General features: G+C 38.3%; 2 protein-coding genes across 5 annotated transcripts in view; one reads left to right on the top strand and one right to left on the bottom strand.

Annotated features, from left to right (window-relative positions):
- LOC122655710 overlaps positions 1 to 13569 on the top strand; it is a 63974-nt gene extending 50405 nt beyond the window's left edge. For 2 of the 3 annotated variants that reach the window (XM_043849999.1, XM_043850000.1), the window contains exons 4-13: positions 1496 to 1836; positions 1922 to 2072; positions 5789 to 6135; positions 10385 to 10535; positions 10801 to 11141; positions 11213 to 11360; positions 11585 to 11925; positions 12001 to 12151; positions 12496 to 12833; positions 12904 to 13569. In XM_043849999.1, the coding sequence (XP_043705934.1) occupies positions 1496 to 1836; positions 1922 to 2072; positions 5789 to 6135; positions 10385 to 10535; positions 10801 to 11141; positions 11213 to 11360; positions 11585 to 11925; positions 12001 to 12151; positions 12496 to 12833; positions 12904 to 13479 (2885 nt within the window). In that variant the 3' untranslated portion in view covers positions 13480 to 13569. The remainder of the gene's footprint in view (positions 1 to 1495; positions 1837 to 1921; positions 2073 to 5788; positions 6136 to 10384; positions 10536 to 10800; positions 11142 to 11212; positions 11361 to 11584; positions 11926 to 12000; positions 12152 to 12495; positions 12834 to 12903) is intronic. The other variant, XM_043850001.1, reaches the window with a different exon arrangement.
- A 2657-nt stretch (positions 13570 to 16226) lies between these two features.
- The window catches only part of LOC122656728 (MAP3K epsilon protein kinase 1-like), a 136971-nt gene continuing 133888 nt past the window's right edge, over positions 16227 to 19309 (bottom strand). For both annotated transcript variants that reach the window (XM_043851358.1, XM_043851359.1), the window contains one exon: positions 16227 to 16535. In XM_043851358.1, coding sequence (XP_043707293.1) covers positions 16362 to 16535 — 174 coding nt within the window. In that variant the 3' untranslated portion in view covers positions 16227 to 16361. The remainder of the gene's footprint in view (positions 16536 to 19309) is intronic.

Genomic DNA, 19309 nt, shown 5'->3' with positions numbered 1-19309 from the left:
TCCAAATGTCAACTTCAATGCATACTTCACTTTGGGAAATTGTGGAATTTTTAGATGGTTTTTTCTTTTTTCTATTATTTCTCAAACAATGGGAAACCTGGTCGAAAGAAAAAGAAGGGAAAACTTTAGGTGAATGTTATTCACATCACTATATCCTGATAGGTAAGGAGATATAAATACATTACACTTAGAATATTTTACTTCTTTCTTCTTCTTTTAACTTTTCTATACGAGTCTTATACAAGAAAGTCACTTTGATGTAAGATACTAAAATCCAAATCCTTCGTCAATTGTCATGCCATCTCTCCCTCAATACCAAGTATTTGAGCTAGCTCAACCTTTTCAGTTTGATAATGAGCAGCAATGTTTTTAAAACTTGCCAGCACGTTTGGCCTCTGACCTGATGGTTAGCTTCCGACTGTCTGGTCCAAGGTGCAGCTGCTATTAGTATAAAAACTGTAAATGTAATAAATGTACATGTATCTTGCACTTGTCGTGGTGGTTAAGTCTTTAACTTGCTATCCCTAGTGATTAGAGTTCAAGTTGCAGTCCTTGCATGTGGTTCTTATTGCTCTTAAATGGATAAACTTTATAGCTCCTCTTGACCTGGCATTCCTTTTTCAGACTAAGCCTGGACTATGGTGGTTGCTGATCATCTATTCAGAATAATCTAATATCCGGATCAGATGGACAGTTGACTATTGATGTTTCTGACAGTAACTACTAGTCCTGCATAAATACGGATAATCTTGTGTTGGCTGTCAACATTTCCAATGGTCTGACCATCTGGTCCAATGATTTGTTAAAACAATGGTGAGCAGGCTGTCAAATTACTACTGCTCCCCAATCTGGGATTGAGACCAAGACAAACATCCTTTCTTCTGTGGTTTGACTTTAGGATGCATTGAATGAATGTAGGATCTCTCTAATGGGAATATGCTTCTTAGAGTCTTAGGATTTCCAAGAAGTTAGTGGACTTTACGCAAAGAAAAAACAAATACATAATAAATGTGTAAATTTTTTGTGAAGTGAATTTTTTTTCCAAATTAATTGCAAATAGCATTCACTATATTGTGAAAATTGCATCCTCGTGTGCAAAATATACAAAAGATAAAGGTAATTATATTAATTATTTATTATATTCCTGATTTTCAAAATATGATTAATATTATACCTACAGCCGAATTGATCAGTAGATTTATTTGTAGCCTTCAAGGAGCCGTATGAAGTGTATGTTTCTGTAATAGCAATGAGAACGGTGCTGTTATCACCGACTATACTTTTTTGTTTTCCATTTACAACTAAGGTGGGGGTGGGGTTGAGCCTTTAAACATGTTGTGTACTATGTCCAAAGTTATGGTTATGTTTCAGGGATTGCTATGAACTGCTGCCTAGTATTTGATGAAATGATTAAATCTTTTCTGGAAGTTTAATATGTTGATTTAGTAAACGAACACATCATGATTCGTCATTGATAGGATTTGTAAATTTTCAGGGGAAGGAACAGGTACTCAAGGATTTGCAAGTAATGAGCGTTCAAGGACAGACTGGACACCACCAATGGATCTTTATTTTATTGATCTTATGCTAGATCAGTTGCAGAGAGGAAATAAGATTGATCATACATTCAACAAACAAGCATGGACAGAAATGGTTATCTTATTTAATGAAAATTTCAATTCTCAATATGGAAAGAGAGTTCTGAGGCATCGGTACAAGAAGTTGTGGAAGTACTGCAATGACATTACAGTCCTTCTAGAGCAGAATGGTTTTTACTGGGATGAAGTACAACATAGAGTAACAGCTGATGATGACATCTGGGATGCTTATATCAAGGTTTGTAACATATTAATATAATTCTTCTATATTTTCTATATTGATTGAAGCTGCTGCAGCTCACATTTGATAAAAATGCATGTAGGCACATCCCCATGCACGATCATATAGAACAAGAACCTTCCCAAACTATAAAGATCTATGTTTGATATATGGAAATGGAATTACTGGTGGAAGATGCAGTCATATGGATCAAGAAAAAGATCTTGAAGATGATGCCATAGGAGTGAAGACTGGTGCGTTTCAATTTAATAGCATGAACCTAGGTTTCCTCATTTGTAGTACATATATAAGTTGTACCTTAAGAACTAAGGCTACATTTGGATTTCAAGAAAAGAAAAGAAAAAACTCAAAAAAATTTGAATTTGAGGAGAGATAGACACATAAATCAATCATTGCATCATTATGATTTTTGTCTCATTATGTTTTTTGTTTTCTTTTCTTGGCATCCAAATGTAGCCTAAGTTCTTCAGAGCTCAAATTTCATTGTCAAATTTTCTCTCAAAATGAAATATTTCAGCACTTTAGTAATTTTGGTTCAGTATTTGAGAGAATTTTTTTGGAAAGTATGAAAAACAATTACCCAAAACAAACAAAAAAAAAAAGAAGTAAAAAAGTGTGATAGGACTAAACCAAGTCCAATCTAGTTTACAATATATTAGACCTGATCTCAACCCCACAACTTCCTCTACCTCCCCGCTGCCAATCCCCTTCCTACTCCTTCCACTGTGGCTTGGATTTCTCTCTTCTCCCGGTCCTCCTCATTGGGCGAGGGTTTTCCCCTGCACTTCGTCCCCCACTCTATCAATCGTGTTCGCCCTTTCGATCTCCTAAACTCTGCAGCTCTGAAATGGTCCAACGCTCTGGTCGGTCATTTTATAGGTAAACGTCCCCCTTTCCCCATTGTAAAGCTCTCTCTTACAGATCAATGGAAGGCTACTGGGTCTTTCGATACTTACTTGCTCGATAACAGATTCTTTATCTTCAACTTCTCCTCTAAAGAAGACAAGGCCCGCGTCTTAGAAGGAGGTCCTTGGCACGTAGGTAGAAACCCCATTATCCTAGGGCAATGGGATCGCTATTTGCAACTTCACTGCATAAATCTCAGTTCCGTCATCTGGATAACCTTGCCGGGTCTGCCTCTGCATTTCTGGTGTGAAGAAGGGCTTAGCAGAGTAGGTTTGGTTGTTGGGAAACCACTATACTCCGATTTGCGCACCAAAAAAATGGATCAATTGGCTTTTGCCAGAATTTGTTTGAAAATGGCCGCAACTGAGCCTCCTCCAGCCTCAATCAAGGTCTCGGACGACGAAGGCTTCTATTTCATTCAGCCCATCCCCTCCGATTGGCTCCCTTCCCTTTGCTGCTCCTTTAAGGTTTTTGGTCGCTCAACTGACCAGTGTAGTCTCCACGCCTCTGTCATTCCCTCTACATCCTCTCCCTTCCCTGATGTCTCTGCTGCTGCCATTTGGGCTTCTGCTTCCACCAAAAACCATCCCTCTCCCCCATACCCCTACACCCAGCTCCCCCTCAAGTCTCTACTGAAGGTATCCCATCAAACCCCCTTCCTGGAAGCACCATTTATCCTCATCCCCCCCGCTTCCCTTCTGTCTTGGACCTTGGTGGCCCTAGCCGTGGCCGGAGAAGAAGTAGGTTTTGCAAATACCAGCTCCTTGAGAAGCCAGGTTTGCACTCTCTTCCAGGCCGTGAAGCCGGTTCTTACCCCCTTCCTTCAGTCCTTCCTCTTGTGACTGTAGGTCCTTGCACCTTGGTCCCTCCGCCTGCGTCCATAGGTCCCTCCACTGGCTTCTGCGTCCTGCCAAACCCTTCTGCCACCTGCATCGCTGTTGACAATCTATCTGTCTCAACCTCTCTGTCGTCCTCCCTCGCTGAAAGTCTCCCCACTTCTCCAGCTCCTGTGTTGGTTGCTGTCCCTCCTCTCATGTCAACCCTTCCCCCCCTTTTGCCTTGTCCCCCTCCAGCTTTGAGTCCCACTTCTACTCCTTCTCTCACGCTATCTTATCCCCCATTATGGTCCCTTCTGTCTCTAGACCTTTGGGTCCTTTAAACCCTCCCCTGCACCCCATGACCTGGTCATTTTGGCCCAGTCCTCTCTATTTTCCCTTCCCCAGGCCCAATTGGATCCCTCTACCCAATTCCTGGTCCTTTCTGACCTCGTTGGGGGTCTGGCCCATCCCTCTGTTTGTTTGGATTCTTTCATGAGTAGGGATTCGACACTTGCCGTGACTAGTAGCTCTCCTCCTTTGGCTGTGTCGGACCATCTAATCACTCTCCCCCTTCCTGCACTGGCTTTGTCGACTCTTCCTCCCCTTCTTGTCTACTGCCGGCGTGACACCCGTTCTCCTCCCTATCCCAAGAGGCTGCCCCCCCCCTCTGCGGTGACTATTCCCTCCCCACCATCAAAAAGATATTGCCTCTTAGTTAGGCTATCCGTGACCATGCCCTCTGTCAAGACACATAATCGTGTTTGCCCTTTGCTCCTTTTGAAGCCGGACCTATTTGTTGTGTTGTAATTAGGCGCGCCTTATTGGTGTGTTGCCTCCCTTTTTTGGTTGTTTTGGTCGCTCAGGGTACTCCCCCCTTTTTCTTTCTCAGTCCCTTGCCTCCCCCTTTGTAAAGGCAGGGTCTTGTTGTTATGGTCCCTTTTTGGTTGTTTGTTCGTATTTGTTTGCTCTCCCCCCCCCCCCCCCTTTTTCCTTCATATGGTATTGAATTTTTTATTCATCCAAAAAAAAGAAAATCATAAAACACTTAAAATACCTGACATTGGTCTGAAACAGTTTGTGAAATGGGCCTTTTGAATATGGTCAGTCTAGTTGTGCCTTTAAAAGGCTCTGTACAAAAAATGTGAAATAAAACAACTAAAAAGGAAAAAATGACTGGCATGAGCTGAAGTGTTCCAAAATGGATGATACAACCAAAATTTTGAACCAAAGCATTTTTCTGATACCCATGCTTCATTTTCCAAAACAAAAGAAACAATTGACTGAATAAAAAGAATTCTACCACAAAAGTTTGGGAACTATGAGCATCAAGATGTCTTAAGACCAGGTGATCTTAGTTTATGTTGGTTGGATTACTTTGAACTCTTAAGTTTTTAATAATTAGCCATTATAATTGATGAAAAATATGACTATCTCTGTACTTTGTTCAGCAATAAGCATCTTCAGCCTAGCGGTATGTCTGTTTCTGTGCATATAAGAGCTCCTCTTTTTTATTTTTATGATGCTGCTCTTTTGAGTTTTTATTCTTTCCCTTTGTAATAAAATGAATAATGGGAGTGGGAGAATTGAAATACTTTTTTCCTTTACTTCTTATCTCTCTCTCTCTCTCGTGATAACCAATACTCATCCCTTTTTTTTTTGCTTGGCATTTTTCATCTGATGGAATGTCTCTGTTAATCTAAATTTGAATGAGAGAGTGATCAATCAAAAAGGGTAACTAAATTGTGTGTCAGACAGCAGATCTTGCTCCCTGTGTGGGAACAGGAATTAGGTAATGTGCTCCAAATATTTGTGGCAACAAAAAATAAGAAGGTTCTGCTTCGAAACCACAAACTAGAGTCTCTAGAGTGCCAAGCTATTTATGAGATTTTGATATCCTACCTCAATGTTGACAAGCCAACCAACCCAGTGCAACCTGTTAGTTTTGGTGCATAAGGTGGCTAATTTAGACCAGGTTGGTTTTAGGTTGAGAAACTTTGGCTGATTCAGGGTCTAGACCGTCTGGTTGGGTGGTTATTATTTGAGTGTTTAGTTCTGGTGTTGGTTTGGGACTTAACACAATCTCCACTGTGTTGTGTGCCCAACCTGCTTTTGCTTGTGACTTTGATTGACTTACATTTTGAATGGAGGATGAGATTAATGTTGATTGGGAACTTAACGTGTTTTTTTCAATGTTAATCTGTCTAATAGTTCTGTCAAACTTGTAGGAGATGGAAGGGAGAGGGAGAGTGAAGTCCCCACCAGCACTGATCGTTCTAGGACATACTGGACACCACCAATGGACCGTTATTTTATTGAACTACTGCTGGAACAGGTGAATGCAGGGAATAAAATTGGTCATACATTTATTACTCAAGCCTGGGTTGATATGGTCACATCGTTCAATGAAAAATTTGGATCTGAGCATGACAAAGATGTCTTGAAAAATCGCTACAAACATTTAAGGAGGCAATACAAGGATATAACTGTTCTTCTGGAGCAAAGTAGGTTTTCCTGGGATGAAACACGCCAAATGGTTACAGCCGATGATCATGTTTGGGATGCTTATATAAAGGTAAGCCTATAACTCAATCTAATTGTGTAACTTTTGTGCATTGTTGTTAAACCCAGATCAGAAGCCAATTGGAAAAGGGATTTTCTTCTTTGTCTTTTACCATCTGTTCAAAGAAAGGTAAAACTATAGAATGATGAATTCATTGGAATATTTCATTTTTAGTAGGAGATCGAATTTTGATCATATATATTGCCCATTTCTATGAGTTAAAAGTGATTTGATAATCATTCATGTTGGAATATGAATGCAATTATTTTGAGAGTTCTGCAAATTTCAAATGGTGTTGGCTCTTATGTGGTGAACCTTATGTATGGGTAAACCAAAAATTACCATAAACTTGATATAGAATTAGGGTTTCACAGAATATTGAACCCATAGCAGCTTATACCAACATTGTAATGAGCCATGCTTAGTAGTAGGCTAAGAGAAATCAAGGAAATTAGTTGCTGGTTGTAGAAAAGGAATTTTGGTTGCTCTAGGAGTTGTGAAATGATGTTATTTTTTTAATGGTTCAATTAGGGTTAGGGTCTTGTTGGGTTGTTGCCTTCATGGTTGGTCGAGAACTAGTCTTTTGTGAAGTTGGATGGAAATTTAGGGGCTGAAATTGGTTGTGATAAGGGAACAAAAATTGAAAATATGGGAAAAATATTCCAGACTGCTGGCTGATGTTGGAAAAAATAAGACGGCTAGAGTTGACCTGAGCATATTATAAGGGGAGTTATTGATAATGAAGATAATGGTGAAAGAGAGCTGCTAATATGGTTGAAATAGGGTTACAATAGAAGAATGAAAATTAGAAAGTAGACAGTCGGAAATAGAAGAAGAGGTGAGAGTACCAAAGAATGCACCTTTCAAGAGGGCCTGTGAATTCACACAGTAGTAGAACAAGGCTTTGACAGTTAAGTACTTCAGTCATTGTAAAATTGGGATGCAGAGATGCATATATTTAGTTGTTGGCTTGCTTCCAAGCCCAAACTGTGTGGCTGATAGGACTTACTGATTCTTTCTTCCAATTCATGAACTACTTGACGAAACTTGAATTAAAAGTAGAAAACCTCTGCTAAAGCAACTAGCTAGATTAGAACAGCCTACTATTATTAAAACTTCAAAGTAACCTCAAAATCAAAGAAAATCCTAAAATGCCTTTATATTGTTACAAAACCGATACTCTAACTCAAATTTAACTTTGGTTGACCAATACTTCTAATTTACCAGACCTATAATAAAATTGTTCTAACCCCCTACACCACTTCTTGAACACTGTTTAGTGACATAAACGTCTAAAAGTACCCTATGTGGAACCCCGGACCAAAGTCCCCCCCCCCCCAAAAAAAAAAATTAAAAATAAATAAATGCAACTTAGTTTTATTCCACCTCATTCTCCCCTTTTAGCGAAAAAACCTATCCTCAGTTTCTATGCTCTATTGCACTATCATGGTGCAATTGGATCAGGACATAGTAACCTTGTAGCAGCCACTGCTTCAGACCCCGATCCTCTGCAATTTAGGTTCAAATCGGAAAGGTAGAATAGAAAGCCTTAACAGATCTACTAAGAGGGATTTAAATTTAAAGATTCAGAACTGTAAAGGTGAAACATATGAAATAGAAGGATCAGAAAACAAATCCAGTACCTGTAATATTCTGCTTGTTTCTAGAGTATTGACAGTAACAGAAAACAGGGGATGGAATGAAATTAACAGAAAACTGTTATTGACCTGCTCGAAATTTTGAAGTGCCTGCAAATAATTTCTGAAACTCAACTGAAGAAAGGGACTTAAGGGAGATATTGAAGAAGAAAGTGAGTTGGGAATCCAATCAATCCACCGTAGTTGAGGAATTAGCCTAACACGCACACACCATGAATCCACATGGCGAGAGAGAGAAATATTAGTGCTTCACTCGTCAAATTCATGGCCTCTATGGGCTGGCTTATGTAGGTGGTAGCGAAACTGTTATCCAAGCTAAAAACATACTTGGAGTACAACATACTAGTTCCATTACAACTGGGAAAAATATAATCTAGAGTCAGTCCTAGTAAACCCCCCCCCCCCAAAAAAAAATAAAATTATATATATATATATATCTGATCTGACACAGAAACTGGAATTGTTTTAAGCCATCCTAAAGACAATGAGAACATAAAAGCGAAAGCAATCATGTTCTATGAGGCACGTAGATTTGGCCTAGGTGGCCTTTTCTTGCCCCTTTCCTCCCCATGTGGCCCTACAGCATCATTGGTACCACCAGGGCTCTTACTTTTCTGCAGCAATCAGCTGTTTTACTTTATTTTTTTGTTAGCCTACTAGTCAGTTTGGTTTGTGCCAATTTTGGATAGGATTTTTGAGCACTAGACATTCTTTTAAACCCTGAAATATTAAATATTTTCATGAAGTCTTCTTTATTTAAACCCTTTCTCGCAGTCTTCTTCCAGTCTCTGTCTCTTCCACAATTTTTTTTGGGGGATAAGTAAAAAAAGAGTTATGATTAAAGGAATGGCAAAGGAAAGTGGCTAGAAGACCAAATGGAAGGGTAAAAAAAACTAACAACAAAACCTCACCTGTTACATTGAAACCAACCAGAAAGGGTGTGCCCAGTGCATGAGGCCATAGTTGTCAAGGCGGCAAGGCGACCCAAGGCGGTGGAGAGGTGTCTAAGCGCTTAGGCGACAAGGCACCCGCCAAGGCATTGCCTAGGCGACCAAGGCATTGCCTAGGCGACCAAGGCGCCCTCAAGTGTTATTTTTTATTTCCCCCCTTTCTAAAATTATTTAGTGTGCTACAATATTTAGTATGCTACAATTTATACCTTATATAATAAAAAATCAACATTAAGCCTCCTCAAGTCATCAAAAATCAACATTAAGCCTCTTTAAGTCATAAAAAATCAACATTAAGCCACATCAAGTCATCAAAAATAACATTAAATCACATCAAGTTATCAAAAATATGATCTTATCTATAAGTAATTAAATTGCTCTCAATTTAGAGAGATGTTCTTGTTCTCTAAGAAGTTTGACTAGTCAAATGATTTTAGTTTTACATGAGACTTTTTGTATTAATTAGAGCACAAAACCAGCTTTCCAACAAATCCAAAAGTGCTTAAATCTGATTTATATTGAAGAAGTTATGTTCCGGTCAAATCTTATTTGTGTTCCAGCTTTATAGAGAGTGACAAAGGAACCTCTACAAGCTGCCTCTGTCTCTTCCCCTTGTTGAATTAATGTGCATGCTCCCGTTTCTCTAGATGGTTCCTCAGGATGAGGACATGCTGAATATGCCCCCTGAAAATTATAGGGCAGTTGGGCACTTCTGTATCTCAGGTAATGGCATTGTAATTCTTTCTACTTCTCGAGGTATAATGACAGATCGGGAGGCTCGACTAGAAGGAATCGGAGGAGAAATTTTGTGTTATATATGGTGATCCTTCTCATATCCGATATTAGATCCATAACTTCCTATTTGTTTGTGAAAAAAAAAAAAGAGGAAGGGCTGGTTGTCTAATATCACTCTTCCTCCATTAGTTGATACTTCAAGGGGGTTACCTGGAATGAAAGAACAAAAATGGATTCATGAAGGTTTACTTACTGAATCACTTCCCAATGGTATGTTCCGGGTTCGTTTAGATAATGAAGATCTGATTCTAGGTTATGTTTCAGGAAAGATCCGACGTAGTTTTATATGGATACTACCAGGAGATAGGGTCAAAATCGAAGTAAGTCGGTATGATTCAACCAGAGGATGTATAATTTATAGACTCCGCAACGAAGATTCCAACGATTAGGTGCTTTTTTCAACATACCTTTTTTTCATAGGGATACAACTCACGGTTCAAAATTTCAATAATGGCTGTCGTGTCCAACAGTTGGCAACTGCAATCTTCACGACTCTTCTCTTCATCTTCCTAATGGAACTTCTAATTTCTCCTTCCCTCACCCCTCCCCTCTATGCAATAAACAAATGCAATGGCAGTAATGTTCTCTCTCTCTTTCTCTCTCATGTTTCAGGCTTATATTATCCTTTGTCAGTTTGTCATATTTAAGCTATTTTGGCTGAAGAAAAGCACAGTAGAAATGAATTGACTAATTTTTAATTTGAGCTATAATGACCTTCTGATTTGTGTTCAAGCTGAATCTTTATCTATAATTGTTATGTCTGCCATTCTGCTAAAAGACTACTACTCTGATCAGGGTTTATTACTTCACTGCACGTATCATTGTTAGTTGCAATTAACTTATGTACATCTTATGCAGGAACACCCTGATGCTCGATCATACAGAATCAAAACTGTGCCAAACTATAATAGTTTGTGCTTGATATATGGAAAAGAAGCTACTGACGGGAGATACAGTCGTTTGGCTCATGACACTGATGTTGACAATGATTTCTCCGGACAGAAAATCGGTAAGTTTCTCTTTAAATCATCTCCTTTGATAACCTTTCTTTGATCATGCAATTTCTATCACTATTATCTCAAGACAGGGGATATCAATTGAGGCTATTTTGTATGGTGCATGGACTACTAGGAATAATAATAGTAACTTACTACTACAAATTAATGGCTTATTTTGAATTGCATAACTTTGGCTAGAATAATGTGATAATTGTATGGTAAATTGGTAATATAATTTCATAAGAGAAATGAATATAACTTTCACTTATATTGTAGGAAATGGAACAGATAGCCAAGCAGTCAGTAGCAGTGATCGCTCAAGAACTGATTGGACACCCTCAATGGACCGTTATTTTATTGATCTTATGCTAGAACAGGTGCAGAAAGGGAATAAATTTGATAATACTTTCAACAAACAAGCATGGTCTGATATGATCACATTGTTCAATGCAAAATTTGGATCCCAACATGACAAAGATGTCTTGAGAAGCCGGTATAAAAATTTGAGGAAGCAGTACAATGATATGAAATTTCTTCTTCAACAGAACGGGTTTACTTGGGATGAAACACGACAAATGGTAACAGCTAATGATGATGTCTGGGATGCTTATATCAAGGTGTGTTGTTTGTCCATTTTAGTCTCATAGTACACTGTTGATTGCAAATAACTTATACACAACAAATGTAGGAACATCCTGATGTGAGATCCTACAGAACTAAAACCAAGTCAAACTATGTTGATTTGTGCGTGATTTATGGAAACTCAAATGCTGGAGGACACAAGTTCTCGGGGCAGGACATATACGTAAACGATGAAGTCCTAAGGATACCGACTGGTGAGTTTTTAATTCTGATCACCTTATTTACAAGGCAAGGTGAATGTATCAGATCTGGAATATGGCCTCCAGCAGATGCACATATTTGCATGAAATGCCTTCGAATTTTGGTTGGAGACAAATGGCCATGGAGTACCTTACCAGTCAGACTAAATATATCTAGATCCATACTGCATGTTAGTAAGTGAGTAGTTGCCTTCATTGATAGTTTTCTCAATTTGTAGGCGAGGGGAAGGATGGTGAAGCCCCTACCAATATTGATCGTTCAAGAACAGATTGGACACCACCCATGGACCATTATTTCATTGACCTTATGCTGGATCAGGTGCATCAAGGGAATATGATTGATCACAAATTCAACAAACAAGCATGGACTGATATGATCACATTGTTCAATGCAAATTTTGGATCTCTGCATGACAAAGATGTTTTGAAAAGTCGCTATAAAAATTTGAGGAAACGATACACTGATATGAAGATGCTCCTTGATCAGGGTGGATTTGCCTGGGATGAAGCACGGCATATTATAACTGCTGCTGATGATGTTTGGGATGCTTATATCAAGGTTTGCTGCTTATTCATCAAAATGTATTATATTGATGGCCTGTCAATTGCAGTAGCTTACATATGATACATGCAGAAACGCCCTGATGCACGATCCTACCGAACTAAAACCATGCCGAACTATAAGGATTTGTGCCTGATATATGGAAATGTGATGGTTGAGCAGAGACGGAGCCCTTCAGGACATGCTATAGGCTTTGTTGATGACATCCTGGGAGTACTAATTGGTTTGTGTCCCCTTCCTTTTCTTTTTCTGTATTTTATCTTTTTTATATGAACCTAGACTACCTTATTCGCCATGTATGGGCTGTGTTATTTTCTCTTTATATTCATGTTGTGGTAGGACAGAAATAGCAGGATCTCATGGTTCAATTGAAAAATGCATTGTTATGAATTAATGATAACTATGCCTGTGCTTTATTTCTGGTGAATCGGTAGGAAGGTCAGAAAGTATATGTGAGGTAGAATGTACATTTGCTGGTACGACAACTGCAGCTTGTGTATTGGGAATCATTACATTTGTTAATGAATAAACGATTTACAGTAACTAATACATTTTCTCAATTTGTAGAAGGGAATGATGCCGAGGCCATTGCCAACAGTGATTGCCTGAGTACAGACTGGACACCACCAATGTACCATTATTTCATTGACCTTATGCTAGAGCAGGTGCGAGGAGGGAATAAGATTGATAATAAATTCAATGAACAGGCATGGATGCACATGATTACATTATTCAATGCGAAATTCTCAAATCAATATGGCAAAGATGCTTTTGAAAGTCAGTTTGATAACTTGAGGAAGCAATATAATGATATTATGGTTCTGCTTAACCATGGCGGGTTTTCCGGGGATGATGCACAAAAAATGATAATAGCAGATAACAATCACTGGAATGCTTTCATCCAGGTATGTTGTGTAATCCTCCAAATCATTTTACTTATGTTTGATGGTATTACCTCACACATGATGTCTGCAGGCACACTCAGATGCTCTCCCATACAAAACTAGAATCTTGGAGAAATTTAAAGATTTGTCAATTATATATGGAAATGGGACTATTGTTGGAGGGGACAACAATTCAAGGCAACATGTAGATATTGACTGTTATAAACTAGAAAGGGAGAACGGTGGAAGGTCTCTAGATTGTCAGTTGCCTGTCATGTCAGCTTCCCCAAGAGATCCACTGAATGATGTGCAGGATTCATCACCTTCAGGTAGAAAAATGGATACGTCTGACCAAAAGAACAAGCGTCGATCTGTGATGCCAGCTTCTTCTCAATCTTGTTGGAAAGTGCAGAGAACTGGCGAAGGAATGATAGATGCTCTCTCTGAAATGGCTGATGTAGTATCATCTTTGAAAAATAGCAAAGAAAATAAGAAATTTGTCCCCATTGAAAATGTGATTACTGAGCTCCAAGCTGTACCTGATATAGATGATGAGCTTCTGTTGGATGCTTGTGATCTTTTGGAAGACGAGAAAAAAGCAAAAACATTTTTGGCATTGGATGTTTCACTTAGAAAGAAGTGGTTACTGAGGAAACTTCGTCCTTAGAAGGGTCTCAGTGTCTCCAATGGAGTGTAAAATTTTCCTTATTGTGTTTTTCAAATGGTCTACCTGTATAAATTGCTTGTGGTTTATCTTCCATGTAGGACTATTGTTGTACAGTTTGGATCATTTTAACTTGGCTGAAATTTTAGCAATCTTAGAATCATGGTTTCTAGTATCGGGATCGGGTCAGCTGGATAAGCCAATCCAGATCCAGCTATCCATTACAAACACCAGAATTATTTCAAAAAACCTTGTTCATACTTTGTAATGTGTTTCACCCAGGTTTGGTCAGGATCGGTTTCCAAGGGGTCCTTTAAACATTCCGCGCTCCTATTGGTCGACAGGGGATTCCATTACATGATGGTAGCGTAAAGTGAAAAAGATTTCCACGTCGTCAGTGTGGGGATGCTTTCCCTCCCTGAAAACCCTGACACACTCTCCCCTTTATCCATGTGGGAACCTATTGACGAAACCATTTCCCATGCCCCCAATTGGTGTGGCTTGGGAGATTCCCCCACACTGGCGGCATCGGAAACTATCCCCCTAAAAATAAAAGATAAATGTTGCAGAGAGCTCAAACTGAATCAAATGATCTTAGGTCCAACACTCTACTGTAGATGTAGCTAGCCACTTCATCTAAGGCTCAAATGGTTCTTAAATTACCTTTCCTATTTGAAGGAAGTTAAAATTAGAAAGAGATCCCATTGAAAATGTAGAAGTGTATTCTCCTCTTAACTTTGTCTTTTAGAGTCCGTAGACTGTGATTGATGGAGATTCCATTCTTCTCTATTTTTGGCAATTTGGATGATGTTTTTCTCCCCTACCTTTGTTTTTCTGCAATCCGTAGAGTGAGATTGATAGGGATCCCATTCTTCTCTAGATTTTTTTTTCTTTTTTTAAAAAAAAAAAAAAAACAGAAAATAGACTTGACAACTTGGAGGATGTTTTTCTCCTTTACGTGTTGCTAGGATTATGGTGGGGAGTTCCTATTTTCGGGGAGGGATCTCCTTCTAATCTTAACTTTTTTTATTTGTTATTTAAGGAAGTTAAGTATGAAAGGTAATTTAGGATCCATTTGAAGCTTTGATGATATTAGCTCCAGCCCTCTACATCAATGGTAGAAGGGCTGGAGCTAAGATCATCCTATTTTAGCTCTAGTTCAAGCTCTCTCCAACATTCTTCAAAATATAATATAAAAAAACAACTCTTGAGGCTATGGTCATCCTATTTTATATCTTTGGTGTAAGCTTGTCTGGTTCAAACATCATATCCCCCAACATAGCTTTATTATTTGGCGGGCTCTCTCCAATTGCCTACCTATGCAGTCTTTCCTCATTCATCGCTAGATCACTATCTCCCTTCTTCCTGTCTATACTAGAATGCTGGGGAAGACATTGATCATCTCTTCTTTGCTTGCCCCCTCTCCTCTCCTAGTTGGAAAAGGGGTGCAAACAAAATGTTGACTAAGAAGTCATATGGTTTTTCTTTTTCAGCGGGAATGGATTTGGGTGGATATGTCTTTTACTGGTTCCAAGGTTTAAAGTATCGGTATTCAGGTATCATATCGTAAAGATGATTTTAAGAGACATATCGTATCACATCAGAGAGATGCAAGAAACACTATAGATATACATGGAAATGTTTAAAGTACATACAAAATACAATTTTGAAGCATGAAACACCATAAATAAGTAATATGTAGAATAGATTGTGTATAGAGAAGACAACATAGTACGAGGAAACAAGTGAATTCAATTGATTATATATAAAGGATGAAGTTTCTTGTATTAATACAAAAAACAAAATTGGCATTTTTAGTTTGGGATAGATTTAGGATTTAGATAAGCACCTCATTGCCAAAAAAAAAAAAAAAAAACTAGTTTGATGAAGTCATTCAAATTGTTTTTCACTAACCTAGTGATTCATTGCCAAAAAGAAAGAAAGAAAGAAAAAACTCAAAATTTTGATAGAAAACTGTTTTGCGTAAATCGAGTTTCGATCTTTGATGTTTAATTACCAAAAGGTGATGAAATCAACATTACTAGAGTTGTTTTTTGCCAGTGGAAACAGGGAATCAAGTTGATTTTTCCAAAACAAAATTGATTAGAATGCTTTACAAGATCTCTTCATAAGTGTTTTGGGCCATTGATTGAGTTATATAGTTTATAAGAGATGTATCTAGTGTATCAATATCAATTCTATCCGACCACATATCGACCCTATACAGTTGATACTTTTTTTAGATATCGTATCAGTACCCTAAAAATAAAATACGTATTGATTAATGTCGGGGATATGTTAAGATACTTACAACCTTGACTATTTCTACAATCTACGATTGTCGTAGATAAGCTTGCCTTTGGTGCCACAATCAACCAAATTTGGCTGGAGTGAAATATAAGTAATGGTCTGCCAGCTCTAGATTCTTCTAATAGATTTGGGATTCCATTTCCTTTGACATTAGAAGTGAGCTTTCTTCAAACTCCAAGTTGTATTGTTACCCTAAGGAATAAGCATATTGTTGTATCCTAGGGCCTTTCTTCCTCCATTCTGCAACCCTCTGCTGTTTGAGGAAATGGTTTTGCTTTGTTTGCTTTGTTATATTTGTTCCCCCCCTCCCCCCCCCCTCCCCCTTTTTTCGGGACCTCTTGTTCCTTCTTTCTCTTTGGTAATAAATTCTTTATTCACCCAAAAAAATAAATGAAATTATTAAATCTAGGGTTTAACATGGAGAATATACAAAAACAAAATTGAAGAGTAGAAACAGTTTCAGTTTGTTCTTTTTTCCTTTCCTTTTGTGGGTGATAAAGAGTATAAAATTAATTACATTGCTTCCTTGAAGGAAATCATTCAAACATACAAGGAAGAAAGAAGGGGACTTGAATTTACAAAACTGTGTTGATGTGAAGCGCCTTAAGTAATGCAGTGGCCATCTGTTTCACCAAAACTTGGCCTCCACAGCTCGGGCCACTACGCTCCTCAATCAGATTTTGAAGCTTCTGAGGCAGCTCATTCTCCACAATCAGTTGCTTTGGCCGCGGGTGATGCTCATAAACAGCCTGTTAGAGTGGTTCCAAGTGAGCAAGTCATAAGAAAGAAGTTAGATATGGTAGCTCATGAACCAACATGCTACACCTGATCACAAACTTCTAAAACCATGAATGGTGCAATGCATGTTACCAAGGGCAAAAAGCCTTGCAAAATTAAAAGATATGGATTCCTTTTATCAAGTAAGCCAATAAGGGTAGAATTTCTAAAGAGTTATGTAGAGAAATAACTACATGCACCCCGAAAAGATAAGGCCAAATATGGTAGCTCAAAGCACCATTTCAAATGGTTTTAACAGAGAGTAGGTTAAAGGATGACAAGTCTAACTTTTGATCAATGTTTAAGCAATAAAGGCAATTATTGCAATTTACCCCCTCCAAAATAGAAAACTAAACCTCCTCAAACTTCCAAAGAATGCTTGCCACAGCCTGACACCCTACCAAATAAATTGACCATAACTCTCCTAAAAACCGCATGGGTTGCAGCAATAGCAACACCAACATCAATCCAAATAGACAAAACTTGAGCTTCCAAAGATAATCCAGATAAAAAGTGGCGGAGGATAACCAATGTTCGAAGCTCAAAAATAAATTATGAATGCAAATCTAATCATACACAATATATCTTGAGTTGAATATGAATATCCCAAAGAAGAATCACCTATTAAAGCTTGAAATCCACCTGCAACCATGGGTTCTTGTATAAATTAAGAATACAGAACTGCTGGGATAAGACTGTTCAATGGCTACATTTTTTGGAGGTACCAAGATTTATTCTGTCTGCATAAAACTTCCACACAAAATTCATCTCAAATCATCTCCTAACTAAAATCTTTTGGTAATCTACAAATATGTGGAATGCATATCTACCTATCATGTTTTCAATTTTTCATATGTCCAGAATACCTTTGTTGTTTTCTGGAGTCAATTTTTTCTTGGAAACCAAATAAATTTTCTAGGATAGTGTCAACACTACCTATCCATCTGACCATCTCCAAGTAATGGCAACTATATACAAGGTTTTAAATCTTAGTTTCTGCCAAGGTTGACCTGGCTCCAAACCAACTTTTTCCCAAAACTTGTCAAATTTAAGGAAAATATGTATAGAAATTGGAAAAGATCCAAACAAAATACGGCATTTTTCGACCTATTTCTTCGCTTCTTGATTAATCCTCCTATTTGTCTTTCATCTCCCCGATTTCTTTGTTACTTTTTCTCTATAACTATGTTGTTTCCCATTTTTGGCACAAAATGCATAACTTTTTTTATACAGATTTTGTTCCTGTTAACCTCAAAAGTGAAAAAAACCCTGAGATTCCACCAAAAAAAAAAGAATTTAAAAACAAAAATTTCAAACTAGTGATTCTTGACCTGTTGCAGCCAACCACATTTTTGCACCCTTATTTAACATCTTAGTCAGTCAGGAAAGTTCTTAAGTGCCAAAGCAATTCATCCAGACATAGAACTGTATGCATAATTAAATACATAGACATAATTATTGATATGTATGCTGATGTCGTGACTAGCGTTAGAAGTTAGAACAGAGGGGGGGTCAAGGTAGTGAATTCCCAATCTCAATTGGGTTACACCAAGGTTCAGCCTTAAACCCTTATTTTTTTGGCTTATCATGGACGAATTAACCAGAGGCATACAAGATGAGATCCCATGGTGTATGATCTTTGCAGATGATATTGTTTTGGTAGATGAGACAAAAGCAGGGATTAACGCCAAAGTGGAACTATGGAGAACAACCTTGGAATCAAAAGGTCTGAAGAAAAGTAGACCTACGACCAAATATATTGAGGAGAATGCAAAGTGACCACTTCAGATATCTGGGATGGATAGTGATGTGGTGAATATTGAGGAGAGGGAGATCCCGCAAAGTGACCACTTCAGATATCTGGGATCAATCATAAATAAGGAGGGCGACATAGATGACGATGTTGCCCAAAGGATTAAAATTGGTGGATGAAATGCAGAGGTGCGACTGGAATACTGTGTGATCAGCTTACCCATTTAAAGCTTAAAGGAAAATTTTATAGGACTGCCATTAGACCAGCTATGATGTACGAGGCAGAATGCAGGGCTGTGAAGAAGTGCCATATAAATAAACTTGGTGTTTCAAAGATGAGGATGTTGAGGTGGATGTGTGGGAAAAGTAGGAAGGATAAAGTAAGTAATGATCATATTAGACTTGGGTTGGGACTAGCTCTGATTCATGATAAACTTAGAGAGAATCGTTTGAGGTGGTATGGCCATGTTCAATAGAGGCCTTCAGGTGCCCCAGTTTGGAGGAGCGATAAGATCTTGATTGAGGGAACCAAAAGAACCAGGGGCAGGACTAAGATAATCTTAGGAGATGTGGTGAAGAAAGACATGCTTAGCTTAGGCCTTGTTCCTTGTATGACCTCAAATAGAGCTGATTGGTGATCAAAGATCCATGCGGTCGACCCCATTTGGTTGGATTTCGATGATGTGATGCTGTTTTTTTTTTTTTCTGTTTTTTTGTTTTTTTGTATTACACTCTATTTTGAGGCCTAGAGAAGAATGCTGGGTAGTTAAGAAGCGGTACGTAGCTAAAAAAGGTTGATGCCCAAGAGTTTGCATCGATGTTGTATGCGGCCCCCCTGAATTCTTTACTATTATTCCACTGTCTCTTCTAGGGTCCATGTAGCCGACCCCATTAAGTTGGGATAAGGCTATGATGCTGTTGCTGTTGTATAGAAATGTATGCAACACTAACTAAATATGCAATCACTCAGATTTTTCTCCGGTATACAGGTGCT

The sequence above is a fragment of the Telopea speciosissima genome, chromosome 3 (genome assembly GCF_018873765.1).
Source record: "Telopea speciosissima isolate NSW1024214 ecotype Mountain lineage chromosome 3, Tspe_v1, whole genome shotgun sequence".
Taxonomy (NCBI): domain Eukaryota; kingdom Viridiplantae; phylum Streptophyta; class Magnoliopsida; order Proteales; family Proteaceae; genus Telopea; species Telopea speciosissima.
This window is presented reverse-complemented; position numbering and strand designations above follow the sequence as displayed.